The sequence below is a fragment of the Physeter macrocephalus genome, chromosome 18 (genome assembly GCF_002837175.3).
Source record: "Physeter macrocephalus isolate SW-GA chromosome 18, ASM283717v5, whole genome shotgun sequence".
Classification (NCBI taxonomy): Eukaryota; Metazoa; Chordata; class Mammalia; order Artiodactyla; family Physeteridae; genus Physeter; species Physeter macrocephalus.
The window spans coordinates 10439481-10453613 of record NC_041231.1 but is presented as its reverse complement, the minus strand read 5'-3'; the positions used below and the strand labels follow the sequence as shown (position 1 = coordinate 10453613).

The 14133-nt window shown below is 47.5% G+C and overlaps 1 protein-coding gene and 1 non-coding gene across 2 annotated transcripts in view; both read left to right on the top strand.

The window, feature by feature from the left end:
* SLC6A11 (solute carrier family 6 member 11) overlaps positions 1-14133 on the top strand; it is a 127197-nt gene that overhangs the window by 93741 nt on the left and 19323 nt on the right. The window contains exons 7-8 of the mRNA XM_024123923.3: positions 2719-2822; positions 8593-8717. Coding sequence (XP_023979691.1) covers positions 2719-2822; positions 8593-8717 — 229 coding nt within the window. The remainder of the gene's footprint in view (positions 1-2718; positions 2823-8592; positions 8718-14133) is intronic.
* Positions 11475-11576, top strand: LOC112064979 (U6 spliceosomal RNA). The gene has a single exon (XR_002891768.1). It is a non-coding gene; the product is annotated as a U6 spliceosomal RNA (small nuclear RNA).

Here is a 14133-nt window from a genome sequence, read left to right as displayed (position 1 = left end):
ATGTTGCTATTAGTCAGAATTCTTTCTGCTTGAAGTGACAGCAGTCCCGTTCAAACTGACTTAAGAAAAAGAGGAATTATAGGCCTCTGAAACTGAAATACTCTCAGGTAGGCCTGATTTCAGGTGTGGCTGGATCCAGGGACTTGAGTCGTGTCTCCAGTATTAGTCTTTCTTTGCTCTAAACTCTGCTTTCCTCTGCATTGGCTTTATTCTCAGGCAGGCTCTTTACTCATGGTCAGCGATGACCCCCAGCAGTTACAAGCTTAATATCTCTGAGAGAAAAGAATGTGTCCCGTTTGCAGTAGCTCCACCAAAAGTCCCAGGATTGAGTTTCATTGGCTTGCTTTGCATCATATGCTCATCCCCGAACCAGTCACTGTGGCCAAGAGAAATGCTTTGATTGGCCTGGGTGGGGAAGAGGTGGTTTCTCAAAGTAAAACTGGGGTGCTGTTACCTGAAAAGGGGAGATGGGTGCCCGGTGGGCAAAAACAGCAGACGCCTGTTTTAGTGCTGGGTGCGATGAGCAAGCTGCAAGAAAAATCCCCTGCAGGTGGAAAGCATGGTTTGAGGCCGCATCTTTGGGACATGTGGATGGAAAGCTCTCTTGGGTGTTTTTGAACTCACGGAGGTGTTTATTTACCATGTGGGGAGGGTGGGACCATTCGCCATGGGGCCCAGTTGTGATGAAGCCCCCAGGTTTCCCACAGGTCTGGAGGCTTCTCTCACTCTGGTCTGCGCACTCAGTGAAGGTTCTGGGGAGAGGGACACCCCGTTTGCAGAGAGTTTAGAAACCCCACGTGTTCGAGTGCTGAGCATCCCGGCACCTTGCTGCTGGGATCTGGCTTTGCTTTCTGGGTTAGGAGCTGACCTGTGTTTTGCTTCTCCATATGGTTTCCTGGCCTTACCGAGGAGAAAAGGGAGTGCACTGAGGTGGCAAATGGGGAGGCTGAGGCAGAAGAGGAGGACTTTAAAATACATCCATTTCTCTCCCAAATCTTCAGTATTTTTTTTTTTGCATTGGGCCCTTCCTGTCAACATTTAAGCATCCTCAAGTTTCTGCTATTTTAAAAAAATCCTCCCTAAATTATTTTCTCTCTCACGACCACCCTGTCTCCCAGCCCCCCTTTCTTGAAAAAGTTTTTTAATAGTCCCTCTTTCCCATTTCCTCCTCACCGTGTCTCAGCCCACTCTGATCTGCTGGCACCCCCTCCACACACACACATACAGACACTTCATGAAAGAGCTTTCCCTCCGTTCCTCATTTAGCGCTGAGACCCTCAACCCGAAGGCTCTTTGTTAGAGGAAGACAATGTACCACTTTTTAGGTTGAGAAACAGCACTGTGATCTTCACTTTTAATAAGTGTTTCTTGAATGATTTAACAAGCAGGCAACTCCAGGGGAGAGTGACCTGTACTGTGTAATCAAATCCCCAAGAGAGAGGAAGTTAAGATAATTTGACTGGAAAAGGCTGTGTTCTAGAGGGTTCTTCAAATCTGTAAAGTGCTGCCACATGGCAGAGGGAGATGTGGCCTGGGTGGCCCCAGAACTAGGAAAACAGGAAGGGGGATTTTCTTTCATTTTAGGAAATGCTCTAATGGTCAGAGTTCTCTAAAGAAAAAGAAAGGGGCTGTGTCAAAGGGTAGTGAGCTCCCCATCACTGGTGGTAGTCAAGCAGAGACTATTCTGTCAGAAGTACTCAGAAGAGAGTCCTGTGTTGGGTGAGGGGTTACACCAGAGGTTTTTTTGAAATTCTGGGGTTGGTTACACGTTTCTCTAGAGGTGTGTCTCCTTGGACTTGCATCTGCCACTCCCAGCTGTGTGGTCTTGAGCAAGTTGCTCCGTTCTCTAGATGGCACTCGCTTCTCAAGCTTCAGTCTCATCAGCTGCATTTGGGTTTTAGCTGTGGATTTTCCTTGGTAGCTTCTAGGAGCAGGGCTCAAAGAGAGCCCAGGGGAGTGTTAGAGAAACCACCATAATTCCTGTTGTGCGTGTCAGGCCTTCCACGGCAGGTTTTGTTGGAGGGAAGCTTGGAGTCTAAGAAAGTAGTTTGCACGTGTATCACACAGGAAGCCCAAATGCACCTCTTTGGAAAGGTGGTAAAGATTTGGTGGGAGGGCCTCCCCCATCTCACTTCCCTGTCCTCTGGCCGAGCGCACGGGGCAGAGAGAGAGAAGCCTCCAGGCCTGTAGGAAAAATGGGGTTTCATTGTAACTGGGCCCCATGGTGAATGGTCCCCTAGTATACATGGTAAATAAGCTCTGTGAGTTCAAAAACACCCGAGAGAGCTTTTCTCGTGGTGGTCTTAATCACAAAGCAGAAAAATCACTTGTTTTGGCTTCAGCAGTCCTGAGAGGGAAGTTTATTCCCCACTTTGCAGTTCAGGAGACTAAGCCTCAGAGAGGTTAAGTAACTTTTCCAAGGTCACACAGCTGGAGTAGAGTCCTAAAACCCAAATTCTTGCTATTTGGTGAACTACTGTCCATAAAGTCCAGAAAATTCTGGTTTTAACTAAAGCCATTTATATTTAATCACCCCAAGAATAGAACTTCTAAACAAACGCGTTCCTGAGATGAGGACATTTGATTGTCCCTTTGTGGAGTCTTTTTGGAGGTTGGATGTGGGTGGGGGCTTTCAGAGAACAGGGCCATCCCACCCACCCAACCCCTCGCCGCACATCTGACTTCTCTTTCTGCCAACTTCTTTGTGCCTTCCTACAGGTCTGGGTAGATGCTGGGACGCAGATCTTTTTCTCCTATGCCATCTGCCTGGGTTGTCTGACTGCTCTGGGAAGTTATAACAATTATAACAACAACTGCTACAGGTGAGCATTTCCCCAGGCCCTGCCAGCTCTCCACCAAACCCGAGAGCCCTCCATGCTGCCCGGCTAGTTCACGGTCATCTTCCCACCTTGCAGGTCTGGGTGAGGGAAAGAGACCTGTCAAGAGAGGGGCGGCATGGCACCAGCCATTCCAGGTGGAACTGGAGAGGACCCTGGGCTATTTGTCAGCCTCTCCCCACCCCAGGGTCAAAGAATGGTCCAACAGAGGAGCTAGGAGAATAACGTGATCAGAGTGCGTTCCAGGCTGCAAAGAGAGTCTACTCTGGGAATGGTATTTGGGCCTCCATCCTACCCTATACAGCAAAGCTTTATCCCAGGATAAATGATTGGCCCAAGGTTACACGGCTAGTAAGTGGCAATGCTGGGACTTGAACCCAGGTCTTCTGACACCAAGGGCCTTGTTCTTCTGCCTTCTGTTCAGGAATTTCTTTCCTGCTTCTTCTCACTTGACTGTAGGGTCCTGTCCAGTCCCACTTGGAATGGCCCGTGCCCTGCTGCCCCTCTCTCGACAGGCCTCCCTCCCTCGCGGGCCTCCTGCAGCTGGCCGCACCCAGCGTGGGGAAGGGGCCCACACGGGGAGGTGAGCCTGAGGCTGTGTGACCCTGGCTGCCTGGTCCTCATACCTGCAGCCTGGCTGAGTCCACAGACGCCCAGGGACTTGGCCAGGGTCCCCCAGCAGTGCCTGGCGGAAGTGAACTTTGCACCCTGGTCTCTAGCTCTAGGCCAGTGGCCTGTTTGCTGAGGTCGCTGCACCCCTGAATCAGTGCCTGGTCACAGACGGTGAATACGCAGAGATGGCTGGACAGCACATCTCTGCCCCCGAGTTCCAGAGCTCCTTATTCTAATGTAGAAACTCGTGGACTAAAGGCAATGAAGCCGTCCCTGAACACAGATTCATTGGAAAAGGAAGGGTTTTTCAGCAAATGCTTCTGAGATAGGATAAGTATTTTGGTGGAAGTAATTAGGATAGATCCTCCCCTCGCCCCACATATATATGCACCATAATAAGTGTCAGATTGATTCAACAGTTAAATATTTTTTAAAAGAAAACCATCCTAAAATGAGGAGTAAAATATTGTTTTCATAATGGGAAAGGTATGGCAACATCAAAATAATTAAATCAGGAAGGAAGTGACAGATTGATTCACATAAATATCTAGAACTTCTAAATTTCTGGAAAGATACACAGGAAACTATGAAAAAGAGCCACCTCTGAAGAGAGACACTGAGAAGTCAGAGATAGGGAGACAGGCTTTGTCTACCTATACCATCCTGTACAATTTAAATGTTTTGTTTTGTTTTGCCTTGTCTTTACTCTCGAGTACGTATTGCTTTTATAATTTTTAAAAAGTCACATTAATACAAGTGTTATCTATATACCTTCTGCATTACATCTCCAAACAAAACATTATGAAAATCATCTACAAAATTAAAGGGCATACTAACAACATATAATATGATACTCAAAGCGTTGGCACCCCTAATATGTAAAGATTACAGAGAGTCCCATATGAAAAACCCTAAAACACCAAGAGAAAAATCAGCAACACACTCTTAAAATAATGAGCTTGTTTTCCTTAACTAGCAAGTGAGCTGTGGTCTAAAAATGACCCCTGTTTGATGCAGGTGAGGGTACAGTGAGGGGGGCCGTGTCACAGCCTGTTGGTGGGATAGGCACTTGGACGTGACAGCCACATCACTTGGTTGTTGTGTGGCTCAAGAGGGAGCGTCATTTCAGAGAACTTTTGTCAGTGATGAAGTCCCTCCCGTGTTATCCCCATCTTCGAGGGAGGGAAACTGAGGCTCATGGATGTCATTCCCCCAGCTAGGTGTGGTAGACCTGGACTCTGGCCACGGTCTTCTAATCTCCATCCTACCACTCCGCTGCATCCTCCCTGAAAGCTGGCTTTGTGATCACTTTACCAACCCGTTTGTTAAGTCAGCCGTGTGCTGTATGTGTCACTAAGTGTGAGATGCCCAAATCGCTACCTTTGGAGATACAGCTCCAGTCTATAGAGACTGCCACTTAGGGAAACCAAGGCATGAAAGGGGGCAGATCCAACATGCTGGAGGAAAGGCCACAGGGGAAGCCAGCAAGCTCTGCTGTCCCTGGGCCATTAGGCAGAGAAGTCGTTGGGTACTGTCGGACAGAGGGATGTTAGAGAGGTAGGAGGTCACACCAGGTTGTCCAGAAGAGCCTCTCATCCTTCAAGGCATTCACGGGAGGTGGGTCTGGGGGATGAGGTGTAGCACACTGTCAGCCACGATACAAAATAGAACCACGGGTAAGAAGAGAAGGGCGCAGGCACAGGGAGAGCAGTGGGCAGACCTCTGGTCCGGGTTGAGTGTGACACCCTCCGGATGCTGGAGAGGGATGCTGTCTGCATACAGCTGTCAGCACATCAGCAGCCAGCGTCCAGTGCGGGCCCTCTGTGCCGGGCGTTGCGGAAGTCTCTAGGTCACTGTCCCTCACCTCCAGCTCGGCCGTCAGCTCCATGAGGACACAGTCTGGGTCCTCTTGTTCACTACCATTCCTCGAGCCTAGGAGAGCGCTGGCTGAAGTGTAAGGAAGCAAGGAAGGAGCCACACCATTATACAGATGAGGAAACTGAGGCTGGGGGTAGGCCACTTGCTCGATGGAACGTGGCTTTGAACCTGGGCCTTTCTGGCTCCTGCACCCCTATCTCTCACTCCCAGGCCTGGCCAATTCTTCCCCAACTACTACAATCAACAAGGACTTGGCCTCGTTATCAGGCTGTGTCTCAGGGCAGCGGCAATGGCAGCTTTCCTCCTCGCCAAGCACGTGGGTGAAATATGCTGACAGCCCCAGATCCCTTCTGCTTTCCCCTCCAACAGGCAGGGTTTTTCCCCTCCCGTCAGTAGCAGAAAGCAAATCCCCTAGGTGACATTGCAAAATCTGAGGGCTCCATTTATTTCTGTTTCCAAATTGTTCCCTGAGCAGATCTTCCCAACTCAGAGGGAGTAAATTAATACCCTCTCTTCCGACAGCATAATAGCTTCTGGAGGTCTTCAAAGCCCAGCTCAGCTCCTGCCAACTTCAAAGCGCTTCTTACGTAGCTTTTCACCTAGCAGGTGCCCCGTGGGGAAGGAATTAGAGGGATGGAGATGGAGCAAACCAGGCGGGGAAAATCCTCACTTCAGAACACAGGCCACTAAGCTCTCTCTGCTTGGAGGTTGGGGTGCTCCGAGGAAGGGGGTGCAGGGCACAGGACTGGAAGCACCTTGGGTCTGCTCAGAGCTTCTGTCCCTCCGTGATGTGAGGACGTCACTCGGAGGCGGGTGGGGGGGGGGGCGGGCAGGGAACCTTGCAATAAGGGACATTTGTTTTCAACAGCCACATGGACGCCCAAAGATTGTTTTCCGAAAGTCAGGATTTAGAAGTCTGAATTCTTAGGGAGCATTGTTACTGTGTAGCTCCTAGAAAACGTGGGCTTTGGTGTTTGAGACAACTAGATTCACATCCCAGCTTCCCCGGCAGATGACAAAAGAGTCTGAGTGTGTGACTATCCTCCCTGGGCCTCGGGATTCAGTGACAATGTTCAACACTGCAGGTCTAAAAAACACAGGAGAGTTCCAGAATGGAGAGGCTATGGAGAAAACACTTTGCTCACCAGTGCTGCCTTGTTTTGCACTGTTGGATAAGTCAGGGGCCAGAAACAGGCAGGCAGGGCAGATTTACCCCAGCCTTAGGAATAACTTTGCCCTCCTGGGCTGAGCTGAATTCCCTTAGAGAGGAGGTGATCAGTCTTGCAGATAAAGTCTCCAGGCCTGCCAGCCCAGCCTCTGTCCACAGTGCCTGAAGAGTTCTGTAAAGGGACCTGTATCAGTCACTCACTGCCACAAGAATGCTGTGTAACAAGCAGCCCCAGAATTCAGTAGCTCACCACAACAAGCATTCGCTTTTATTGCTCACCAGTCTGCTGGTCAGTTGGGGACTCTCTCCTTCAGGCTGTGGGTTGGGCAGGTTTGGCTCCAGGGTCCAGGCCAGGCTCAAGCCTGCTCCATGACATTCTGGGGTCCAGACTGCAGGGACAGCAGCTCCCCTGGAAAAGTCCTTCTCATGGCAGATAACAGAAGGGATAAAGGACAAGAACAATTGCACAGGCACATCTCAAGCCTCCGCTTGTGTCACACCTGCTGATAGCTCATTGGCCAAAGCAAGTCATGTGGCTAAGCCCAAAGTCACTGGGGCAGGGAAATATACTCTACCCCAAGGAGGAAGTTATGGAAGTGACCACTTGCTGAAAAATGACTTAATCAATCACAAGGCCCAAAAGACCCTCTTATCCAAGCCACCTTGTCATATAGCTGGTAAGGTCAGGCCCAGAGAGAAGGTATTGCAAGGGGAATTGGAACCCAAGGCTCCTGATCCCCCAGTCTAATGCTCTTTCCACCATGCCCTTGATTCCCAGGGTCAATGCAATGCAACTGGGGGTCACAGTCACCAACATCAGTGTAACCTTTGGTTGCATTACAAAAAGTATGGTGTCAGGAGAAGAGGAGGTGAGAGTCCTGCTCTGTTCCTGAGTCTAGTGCTCAGTCCTGGATGTGACATTGGAAAAGGGTCTGGACAAGCTGGAGTGAATTTCAAATCACGTGCAGGATGAGGAACACTGATAAGGAAACTGGGAGGTCTAAATGAGCGAGCTAAAACCTCAAGGGGATCTGAAGGGGATATCTTCAGATCTGTAGGCTGTTTGGGAGGGTAGAACTAAAACTCCCCAGAGGCGGTGGATTTGGGTCGAACACAGCATGAGGAAGTTCTTACACTGTGAACGGCAAGAGTGGTCCAGGAAGCAAAGCACCACGGAGCAAGGTGACTGGTCCTGCTTGCTAGGGTGGGAGCAGAGGCCAGCTCACCACCATTGCAGGGATGCTCCAGGCTGGTCATGCTTCAGGGAGGAGATTGGACAGAACACCCAGAGCCCCTCCCTTTGAAGTGGAGCGTCACAGGTGTCGTAAGCCCGATTCCCGTGTGCACGCTCTGTGGCGGCTGAGATCCGGAGAGGCTGATTCCCTGACCCATCTGCATGAGGATGCACAGACCGAGGCTGAAGGGACCCGGATGTGAGGGTTCCATCTTCTTCATCTTGGCAAAGCCCTGTCATTTGTAGTCTGAAATCTCCTGGGTCACGGCTTTATGCTGCTGCTTCTTTGCTGTGAGCCCTTCTTCCCAAGAGCAGGGAGCAGTCACTGCTCTGGTGAAGCCCCCATGAGGAGCCTGGCCTGGGAGGGGCTGCCCCTCGCAGCAGAAGAGCAGAGGCTTGCTGTGAGGTCTGGGAAATGCCGCTCCGGTAGAGCTGGGCCAGGAGGGGTGTCTCTCCCAAGGCTGCTCCACTGTCAGGGAAGCAGTCCTTTCTCTCAGAGGCTTATATCCTCATGTTTTGAGCTCCTAGAAAATCAATCCTCTCTTGCTTCCCTTGGTTTTCTCTCCTACCAGGAATTTGGAGGAGCGATGGTTTGTCTCCAAGTCTTTCCTCACCAGTTGTGCATTTTCCCACTTGCCAGCTTCCCTTCCTTCCCACCCCCTCTCCATGCTTCTGGTCTGTGACCTACCTTACCGTCTAGAAATGCAGGAGAAGCTGTGTGATCGTGGGCCAGCCACCTACCCTCTCTGAACCACGAGGGCTTTCTCAAGCAGCGGGACAGCCATGGTGCTCAGACAGAATGTTCCAGTCCTGCACTGGTTCCACCCGCCCTGACCCAAGCTTCTCTCACTGCTTCCCCACAGGGACTGCATCATGCTCTGTTGCCTGAACAGTGGCACCAGCTTCCTGGCCGGGTTTGCCATCTTCTCAGTCCTGGGCTTCATGGCATATGAGCAAGGGGTGCCCATTGCCGAGGTAGCAGAGTCAGGTAAGTTTGCCAAAGAGAAACTATGATCTTCCTCCTCAACTCGCTCTTCTCCTGGGCTCAGGTCTCAGGAGGGGGCCCACTGTCCATCCACAAACCAGGCTCCTGGGAGGGAGCCACCAGCCCAGAGAACCGTCACCTTGTCGACCTCAGGAGCTTTCACTGGCCTCCCTGCCTCCCCATTGTCCCCTCTGTTCCATGAACCTCTGACCCTGCAGAGTGATTTTTTTTTTTTTCAAAATGCAAACCTGGACATGTCCTTCCCTGATGAACAGCCTGTTTTGGCTTCTCCTAGGGCTGACCTCTCAGTGTGGCCCCCAAGGCCCTGCACTGCCCAGGTCCTGCGGTCTCACCCTCCACCTCGCTCCCGTGTGCTCACTCTGCCCACCACACTGTGGTCTGCTTTCACTTCTGCAACATCGCTCTCTCCCTCCCTGCCACCCCAGGGCCTTTGCACATGCTGTTCCCTCTGCTTGGAGGACCTCTTTCCCTTTCCTTGTTCTAGATGTAGAACCACCATGAGTGTGACATTCCTAGTGTAAGATGACATGTGTTTGTCTCAAACACACCACAGGTAGGGTCATTGCTGCTAAGGTAATTGTGCAAAATGGTGAATAACTCGCCCCTTGATTTACATTTTATTGAATTCTGGGAAAATTCAATGTATAGTTAAAAGTACAAAAATAGCTTGCATTTACATAACAGAGTTAGCCTCTCACCTCCAATACATCTAAATAGGTTTTTCACCTGCAAGAATGTCTGGTAGGACAGTTAGTCAGGAGCGTCACAGGGGGCCCAGCCTCCCTGGCCTCCATCTACTCAATGCCGGTCGTGCCCTCCATTTGTTATGACGCACCCCTGGGCCTGGGTTCCCTCCACTGAGTAGCCTAGTCTAGGGTGTGGCTGCTTTTGCCTGGCGCGCACAGAGAGGGAAGCACCCCTCTGACCCACCAAGCTGGGCAGGGTGGTAGATGTGGACGCTGGAGCAGGAAGCTGGTTGCCAAGCTCTGCTTCGTGACCACTCGGGCTCCACCTTCCTCTGCATGGTGTCTGTCAGAGGGACAGACAGTCCCTGCTGAAATCAGGGGGCCGGAGCTGGACCAGAGGATTTTAATACGATCGAAGCTCTCAGTCATCGAGCGCCTGCTCTGGGCAGGAACTGTCTCATATGATCCTCGACTCAGCCCTCCGAGGTGGCAGTTTTGCTACTCCCATTTTACAGATGAGAAAGCTGAGGCTCAGAGACGTGCCATCACTTATCCAAGGTCACACAGACTGGAAAGAACAGGGCTAGATTTAATCCAGGCTGTGCTCTCACCACTCTATCCTATTGCCCACTGGGGGCAGGCACCTGGCACTTCACAAAACATTCATGTTCCTCCCTCGCATTAAACCATGGGGCAGCCCTGTGAGGAGGCAGCATTACCTTCTCTATGGGACCTTTGCCCTCTCTGAGGGACCTTTGCCCTCTCTGAGAATCTGCTTCCTGCTCTGTAAAATGAGCAAACTAACTCCCACCTCAGGTGTTGAGTGCTATAGGATATCTACAGCACTATTGTTATTCTTTTATCGTTATTTCCGTTTTACAGATGAAGCTCAGAGAAGAGTCATGGATAGAAAGCAAAAGCGCCAGCTAAAAATAAATTTTATTGTTTTTTTTCTTATTTCAAATTGAAAGCATATTCACTGTAGAAAAATGCTGAAACATTGACAAAGGAAAGTCTCCGATCTGAATCTCACTACACTTTGGGGTTCTCCTGCCAGGATTTTCCATACATACATAGCTATATCTATTTTAATGAAAACTAGATCATATTAGGTTGCATTTTTCAAGTCACAATAAAGCATGAGAGCTTTCTGCCACAGTAAATAAAGATCTCAATCATGAGTTTTAATGGCTGTGTGGTATTCCACCGAATGGATGTACCATAATTGATTTACTGTGGCTCACTTGTCAGGCCCTGGGGTGGTTGTTCATATACTACCTCATGAAATGCTCATAGCACCTCTGCAAGGCATGCTTTATCAAGGCCTGCCTTTGTGGCTGTGCAGGATGTGCCCTGCACAACTCCAGGGGGCGTCATTCACATAGACAGCAGTCCTGGGCTTTATACTGCCCATTACAGACGAGGACTCTGTAACTCAGAGCATGAAGTGGTTCCCCTAAGGCCACACAGCCCATAGGTGGTACAGCCTGCCTCTAGCCTCTTCTGCTTCACTCTCCTGTGTCACTCCTGGTACCAAGCGGGTAAGCCTGCTCTGGGGTTAGGGGTGTGAATCAGACCAAGATCCCCTTTAGGAGTTCCCGCCATTTGGATAAATTGCATGTTGCAAGTATGTAGCCCCAGTCACCCTTCTCAGCAGGTTCTTACAGGGAAATTTACAACTTTAAATACCTAATTAGAAGGAAGGTGGTTTTTTTTTTTTTCACATCTTTATTGGAGTATAATTGCTTTACAATGGTGTGTTAGTTTCTGCTGTATAACAAAGTGAATCAGCTATATGTATACATATATCCCTCCCACCCTCCCTATCCCACCCCTCTAGGTGGTCACAGAGCACCGAGCTGATCTCCGTGTGCTATGCGGCTGCTCCCCACTAGCTATCTATTTTACGTTTGGTAGTGTATATATGTCCATGCCACTCTCTCACTAGAAAGAAGGGTTTAAAGTAAAAAATTAAAGTTTTTATCGGAAGAAACTGAAAAAAAAGTACAAATTAAACCCAGAGTAAGTAGAAGCAAAGAGATAATAAAGGTGTGTTCGCTTCGGCAGAACGTATACTAAAATTGAAACAATACAGAGATTAGCATGGCCCCTGCGCAAGGATGACACGCAAATTCATGAAGCGTTCCATATTTTAAAAATAAATAAATAATAAAATTAAGACATACAAACAATAGAGAAAATTTTCAAAACCAAAATTTGGTATTAGAAAAGATAGCAAAATTTATAACACCCTGGCAAGACTAATTAAGGAAAAAAATGGGAGAAAACACAAATTACTGATAGCAGGAATGAAAGAGGAGATATGGCTACAGATACTATAGACATTAAAAATGAGAATAAGGAAATATCATGAACAACTTCAAGCAAATATACTTGATAATGTAAATTAAATGGACAGATTCCTAAAAATCCATAATTTACTTAAACTGAGTCAGGAAGAAATAGAAAAACTAAATGGCGCTATATTTTGAAAAGATTGAATTCATTGTCAAAAATCTTTCTACCAAGAAGACTCCAAGCCCTGCTGGTTTCCCTGGCGAGTTCTACCAACTGTTTAAAGAAGAAATAATATCATCTTACACAAACTCTTTTAAAAATTAGAGGAAGTAAGAGTATCTGAGGATGACAGCTATATAGCTACATATATCCCCATTTTTTTCTGCAAAAAAAGAACAAAACAAGAAGAGAAAAGTATATTCTACAGAAAACTATGCCCCCTGCATAATCTGAAGCAGAAAATGTTGAAGCTGCAGATAACGGTAACAAAGAAAAATCACCAATCCCAGTTCACAATCTCCACCGCAAAGGCAAACCGAGAAAAGCTGTGGGACAGACAGAAGATAGAGGCTAGTGAAAGGACCTAAGAGTGATTTGGAGCAACCACCAGAAAGATTAAATCTACTCTCAACCTGAATATACTGGAAAGGATCCAGACAGATCCCTTAGCAGGGACTACAGAGAAGGGATTCAATGTAGGTGTGATTTCAAGGGGCACGGCCCATTTAAAGGGACAGGAACATTTGAAAGGAGATACCATATGAACACAAAGCTTCTTGGGGAGAAAAAAGGCCAAAAGAAAGGAAAAACACCCTTTTACAATGAGATGGTGAAGGGAAACCAAGAAAAGGGGATAAAATGTAAATGCCTGCAAAACAAAAGAGAACCATAAAGTCAGGGTGTGAAAATGGGAGCTCACCCTTCCCCCATCACCAGAACAAAAGGCTACTAATGTGCCTGGACTTTGCAATACTGGCAGAAGTGGGCACTGTTAAGCTGGGACTATTGTAAAATACCCAAGAACAGGAACAAGAGAAAAGTCAAGTCCCTGCAGAACTACTATAGAAAATCAGGAGTAGAAAGTTCCCACGTATCTATGAAGAACCACACTGTGCCTCTGCAAACCAGCCATGAAATAGAAGAAAATTGTAAGTCAACACTCCAAACAGAATTAAATGTACTCAAACAAGCATCTGAGGATGTGAAAAAACTCTCTGAACCAGAAATTTTAACAAATGCTTGAGGGGGAGAACAGGAATGAATGAAAAGGGAGTTGATTGATCAGGGAAAAAATGAGAAAAAAGGAAAGATATTGTTATCTCAGAAATGAAGAATAAATTGCAAAGTATCAAATGGAGAATAGTCTCAATAAAAGGCATTTTTAAAAGGAAGGAAAACAACCAAGTGAATGAAAATGACATAAAGAAGTAAAAAGGATCCCTCCAAAAAAGTAGAGGGAAGACCAGCAAAGAAGAAAATATTCATATGATCAGAGCCCCTAAAGAAAAGTAAATAAATAAAACAATGGAACAGAGGTAATATTTAAAATTATAATTCAAGAAAACTTTTTAGAAACAGAAAAAGAGCTGAATATACACATTGAAAGGACTCCTTGGGTACTAGGGAAAATTAACCCACAGTGATCAACTCCAAGACATCTTAGTAAAGATACTAGATTTCAAAGATAAAGATAAAATCTTCAAGGCTTCCAGGCAAAAAAAGGATCAAATAACTTATAACAGCAAAAGTATTAAACTGCCATCATACTTCTCAAAACTAACATACAAGACATCTACGGGGCAGCATTTTTTTAAAATTCACACAAAGAAGTGTGAACCAAAGATTTGATATCCGGCCATGTCTTCAAATGTGAAGGGTATAGAAAAAACACTTTCAATATACAAGAACTTAGAGACTTATACAATCTTCAGCCCTTTGGAAGAATCTGCCAGAGGGTGAACTTCATCCAACCCATTAACGACTGGGAAAACTTCAGAAAAAGGACTGATGGTAAGCACTTAAAATATATATAAGTATACATATAAGACCAAAACAAAGGTGGGGAAAAAGATAGAGGACTAATGTAGAAGTATGCTACATGCTGTTACAAAGTAGAAGTCATTAACCAAAAAATAGAAGAGGCAAGAGAAAATATCAATAGAAAAAGTTCGCTGATGTATGAGCAATAGGTGATAGTAAAGGATACTGGGGGTGAAACCTGGAAAGCCAGATAGTAAAGATTTACATAAGAGAACAAGGGCCTAAGAGAATTTTAAAAAGGTACAAGTATAGGGGCTTCCCTGGTGGCGCAGTGGTTGCGCGTCTGCCTGCCGATGCAGGGGAACCGGGTTCGCGCGCCGGTATGGGAGGATCCCACATGCCGCGGAGCGGCTGGGCCCGTGAGCCATGGCCGC